General features: G+C 35.9%; 1 protein-coding gene across 1 annotated transcript; it reads left to right on the top strand.

Moving 5' to 3' along the window:
* Positions 1-3844: 3844 nt before the first annotated feature.
* On the top strand, positions 3845-5071 carry LOC119192104. The gene is made up of 2 exons (XM_037445940.1): positions 3845-4125; positions 4721-5071. The coding sequence occupies exons 1-2, from the start codon at positions 3966-3968 to the stop codon at positions 4876-4878; spliced, it is 318 nt and encodes a 105-aa protein (XP_037301837.1). The 5' UTR covers positions 3845-3965; the 3' UTR covers positions 4879-5071.
* The last annotated feature ends 740 nt before the right edge of the window (positions 5072-5811 follow it).

Here is a 5811-nt window from a genome sequence, read left to right as displayed (position 1 = left end):
AAAGTTTTTCAGGCTAAAGTTTTCCGTTATAAAAGTAGTAGTTTCCCGGGAGCCTATGTTCTTCCCGGGGTCTCAAACTATCTCCATACCAAATTTCATCTTAATACGTTGGGTAGTTTTTGAGTTTAACACGTTCAGGCAGACAGATGCAGCGGGGGACTTTGTTTTATAATATATTTTTTAGAACTATTTAAGAGGAACAATCTCGTCTTACTTCATTGTTGCATAACTTTAACCGTTTACGCAGCGCACGCAACGGAAGCTCTCAAAACTAATAAATTGTCCCCGTTTTTGCAACATGTTTCATTACTGCTCCGCTCCTATTGGTCATAGCGTGATGATATATAGCCTATAGCACTCCACAAACAAAGGGCTATTCAACACAAAAATAATTTTTCAGTTTGAATCGGTAGTTCCTGAGATAAGCCATTACTGCTCCGCTCCTATTGGGTATAGCGTGATGATATATAGCCTATAGCACTCCACAAACAAAGGGCTATCCAACGCAAAAAGATTTTTTCAGTTTGGACCGCTAGTTCCTGAGATTAGCGCGTTCAAACAAACAAACAAACAAACAAACTCTTCAGCTTTATATAATAGTATAGATAGATAAACAAAAGACATTACGCAATGACGTTTTACAAATAGACGCGTCATACACTAACAAAATTGCACATCAAAACAGCGTAGTATTTACTATAGTCACAGCCCCAGCGGCTCGCATTGATACGGCCCGAGCGGGCTCGAGTGTGTCCGAATGGGCCCGATCGTCTACCACCCCGTCGCCATGACAGTCGAATAAAATGCATTAATTAGTTAAAAAATATGTTAAATAGTGTATACTTATTACTAACGTATGAAATGAAACGTTTTTTTCATACACAGTTGGAGAATAATTTGTACATCGTCTAAAAACATAGGAAGACATTTTATTTATAAAAATACAAAAAAATAATAAGCCGACTAGACGCGACAGTGGTTAGAGGTTGACTAAGTGAATGTCGGGCAATTACCTTGCTTTCGCTTTGCCATTATTGAGCTCGGACAACGTATCTATGTAATAAAAACATAGACATTACGTATGTTCACTTCCAAATGTATCTACATCGTCAGGAAGACGGTCCAGCTTCCATAATATGAGTTACTTTTTAATTCATATATTTGTACTTCCACATATACTTTTATTTGAGACTGAATATACTTCGCACTTCGCCAGAATTATAACAGCTTTACTGGACGTGGTCTCTCTGACCCCGGAACGAGATTCATATCGAACTGCTGTTGAAGGTTTTTGTGCATTTCATGTACCGAAGAGATTATTGTCACGGTGGCTAGTTGTTTACTATACATCTACAGTCCGAAGGTCTCAGGTTCAATCTCCGTGTGTGTGTCTATGAAAACACTATAATCAGTACGCGTACACACACTGTGTGTTGGTGGTAGGATATATATTATGTCCGCCCAGATAACAACCACAGTACACAAGGTGTTAAAACCCGGTATAGTGGCCCACGTAAGAGTATCGCGTTCCGGAATCATTCTGTATATATCCGGTTCCAACAGGCCGGCATAATTATGTCTCCTGCGGAGGGGTGATCATCTCTCGTCAGTCTTCTACTTTCTATCAGGTGCAGTGGGAACACTGCTGTGTCAGTAAAAAACACAAACACACTTTTTATCCCCGAAGGCATAGGGAGAGACTAGTGCATTTATCTTTTTATATCTTCTGTCGCATGGTGTGATATAATAATAATATCAGCCCTGTATTATATACTTGCCCACTGATGAGCACGGGCCTCCTCTACTACTGAGAGGGATTAGGCCTTAGTCCACCACGCTGGCCTAGTGCGGATTGGTAGACTTCACACATCTTCGAAATTCCTGTAGAGAACTTCTCAGATGTGCAGGTTTCCTCACGATGTTTTGCTTCACCGTTAAAGCGAACAATAAATTCACAAAGAATACACACATGATTTTAGAAAAGTCAAAGGTGTGTGCCCTTGGGATTTGAACCTGCGGACATTCGTCTTGGCAGTCCGTTCCACACCCAACTAGGCTATCGCCGCTATTCATATTGGTATGATATGATTGTATTATATTAAGTGACAGTGATAACACTAATGTTGCACGCTGCCGTATAATAAATATCGTATGACTTATGTACTATTATTGTCCAATAATCGATCTCACATTATAAAATAGATTCTTGTTACGCAAAATCGCAAACGCGAAGGCCATGACCGCATGTTGTAATAATTGCTGTAATTACGATCTGCAATATTATTTATACACACAATCACGCCTTTTATCCCCGAAGGGGTAGGTAGAGATGCACCTGGTACGCCCACTTTGCGCCGTGTGTGTTTTAACCCATGATATGATAGAAGGCCTATAATAATGCATATGATAGGGTCTATCGGGCGCAAATTCCAGACTCCGAGCTGATACTGAAAAACCCAATATCACTTTGCAAGACCCGGGACTCGAACCCGAGACAGCACTGCAGTCCTACCGTAATACAACTACGCCATCAAGGCATTTATTACTTTAAGAACTACGCTTATTTGTTTATTATTTTACCACCTTTTTAATATATTTCCGATTTGTATATTTTGATCTATCGCGCAAATTGACTGATAAGAATAAAGTTTTTTGAAATGTCTACAAATTTTAATTGGTCCATTCTCGGGATTGCATGGATGATTAAAATTGAGATGGTTTATAAGAACCGGTCCTCAAACTCAAGTAATTCCACCTCATTTTCTGACAAAGATTCACTATCACTATCTTTTGCTCGCAGCTTCGCCAGTGTAAAGGAGTTTTCCAAAATAAAATAGGATAGAAAGTAGCCTATAACCTTACCAGGGTCTTGAAATATGTCCATAGCAAATTTCATAAAAATCCGTTCAGTAGATTTTGAGAAAATCGATAACATACATACAGACAGTAACGGACTTTGTTTTATAATATGTATATATAGATAAAGACATATTTTTAAGCTGGCATTATTTCCATAATGGAATACTTTCAAATTATACATACAAATGAATCATATAACTTTACTCACAAGGTTAAAATAAAGGCTAATTTAAAACAAAATAACTAAAGTAGGCAACGTGTATTGAGCATGACGAGACGAACTTGCCGTTCGCCTGATGGTAAGTGATACGACCGCCCATAAACAGTAGAGACACCATCCAACACCTTGATTTACAAAGTATAGTAAGGTAGTCCAGTGCTCTCGCCATGCTAAGACATGAGATGTGATAGTATTTATGTCCAGTAGTTATACTGGCTACAATGTCTAAATACGGCAACAACTGAACACATTTGGATAACATTTGGGGTACAGAGACAGACCATGAACTGCATTAGCATTACTACTTTTTATTCCAAAGAGGTACATAAGGGAATGTTATATAAAAAAGATATTTTAAGCGGATGAAACCGCGCCACGTATTTATACTATTTGCGTTACGAATAAATATGTAATGAAATTAATTATGATGAAGTATTCATTGTTTACATTCAAACTATCCAAGCATAATAGAATAGGTTGCTAATGACGTATTTTAAGCAGTTGACGTAATAAAATAAAATATAATGATTGTTTGTTCTGACGATACCGCTAATCATATATTGCAGAACACACATAGCGAAAAGTGCCTTGTTTACCTCTCTGCCTACCCTTTCGAGGATTAAAGCGTCTGTTTTGTATATTCAGAAACCAACCTTAATCTTTTCAGACGTAAAATGATACAATTTTTTATAACATAATAAAAAAAATAGTAAATTACGGAAAGCGTTCCAAATATTAAAGATAAGAACCAAAAATCCTTGAAGATTTAACAGCGGCTGTCTAAGTGAGTCAACGTGGAAATCGTGGAACAGTCATTCGATAACATATACAGAAAATAGTAATTATACGTCAGTTGGCTGCGGTTGGTCTTACGTGGTGGTACGCAATGGATTCCTTGGACAGTAAATTACTGAAGTTCCACCCTGATACGGTGATGACTATAAAGGAAATGTATAATCTAGACAAGCCAGGGGACATGGATAAGGCTATTGACTCCTTGGAGGCCTGGTTGGCTAAGCAACAGCATTTGACCAAGAAAGATTATTGTAAGTCCAAAATTTGAAAATTATTTATTTATCACACAAAGCATACATATGAGATTCACATTGTTAGGTATTTATTCTATTTAACAAATCTTTACAGGTGTATACTACACTATTAGCTAAATAAAATATATATCTTATTCTAACAGAAAATTGAAATTATATAAATCATAAAATAAATGCAAACTTTAAAAAGTACAAAATGACCACTTAGTCTAATTAAATGAACATATTAAATTTTAAATTATTGATTGAGATTTGATTATTTTAATTGAATATAATTACTGTGATATAATAAACTCATTAAAGACTTATTTAAAAAAAAATAATGGTCTCTATCTTACTTTTTGTTGTACACATTTTTGGTGTTTAATAATTGTATATGTATCTATTTAATTTCAGTCCAGACGTTTCAAATCCATTAATAGCTATTTAAATAATAGCATCAACCTCGCTCTGTGTATAGTTGGCAAATAAACAAATTATCAACTACCTTTTATAGGTAACCTACTAAAAAGTATTCATACAATTTTCTTATTCATGTAAATCGTAATAGAGTTGTAATTAGCTTAGAATGTTAATATATTTTTACTTACAGCTCGGGAATTCTTGGAAAGATCCATAATCTTACTCAAAGGATCTGTGGAGAGGGCGAAGACACAAATCGACAAACTATGTTCCTTAAGATCGATAATGCCACAATTTTTTGAAAAACACGACGCAAAAAATGACTTCGAGATTATGGAGAATAACTAGTACGTATACTACTTATTTTAATAAACTTGAATAACTGGACTAGGCTGGGTTAAGTGGCGTAGTTTTACTGTGTCCTACGAACCGTAATGATGTCCTGTGTTCGAATTCCGAGTCAGGCAAAGTGATAAGGGTTTTTGTGTTCAGTATCAGGTGGGGTCTGATATTTGCGCTCCATACAGCGTTGAGTTCGCCTTCTATCACACCATAGGAAAGAATTCATACTATGAAAACTGGGGTTATGGTTGCAAATCTGCTTACCCTTTCGAGGATAAAGGCGACATGTTTGTTTTGTTTCAATAAAAGCATAATGAAAATATTAATGTTAGTATGTAGAGAATAATAAAATATAAATTTAGAAGTTATACAAAGTAACAATCAATAATATGCGAAATAAGCGAGATATGTATTATTGTAAATATTGTATGCTAATGATTTTAATTGCACTATGATCAAAAACTTATAATAATAATATAAGACTTATATTTTTTACTGTCCCACTGGTGGGCATAGGCCTTATCTCTTAGTGAGAGAGTAGACCTTAGTCCAACACGCTGACCTAGTGCCGATTAGTAGACACACACCCTCAAAATTCCTTTAGAGAACTTTTTAGGTTTCCTCACAATGTTCCTCGCCGTTAAAGCAAGAAATTTCCTATAGATAACTTTTCTAAGGTATACAGGTTTCCCCACAATATTTTCCTACACCGTCAATGTAAGCAATAATTCACAAAGAATACATACGTAATTTTACAAAAGTCATATTTATGTGCCCTTGGCATTTGAACCTGCGGACATTGGTCTCAGCAGTCCTTTGTACGCCCAACTAGGCTATCACCGCAATCTACAATCGAAAAGTTTTAATTATTAAAACAATTATTTTTACTGGGCCGTCCGATTCTTCATTTTCCAAATGATGCTTTTAGGGTTTTCTTTT

This window comes from Manduca sexta, unplaced genomic scaffold (assembly GCF_014839805.1).
Source record: "Manduca sexta isolate Smith_Timp_Sample1 unplaced genomic scaffold, JHU_Msex_v1.0 HiC_scaffold_2350, whole genome shotgun sequence".
Classification (NCBI taxonomy): domain Eukaryota; kingdom Metazoa; phylum Arthropoda; class Insecta; order Lepidoptera; family Sphingidae; genus Manduca; species Manduca sexta.
Note: the sequence above shows the minus strand (reverse complement) of the source record. Positions and strands in the feature narration are given on the sequence as shown.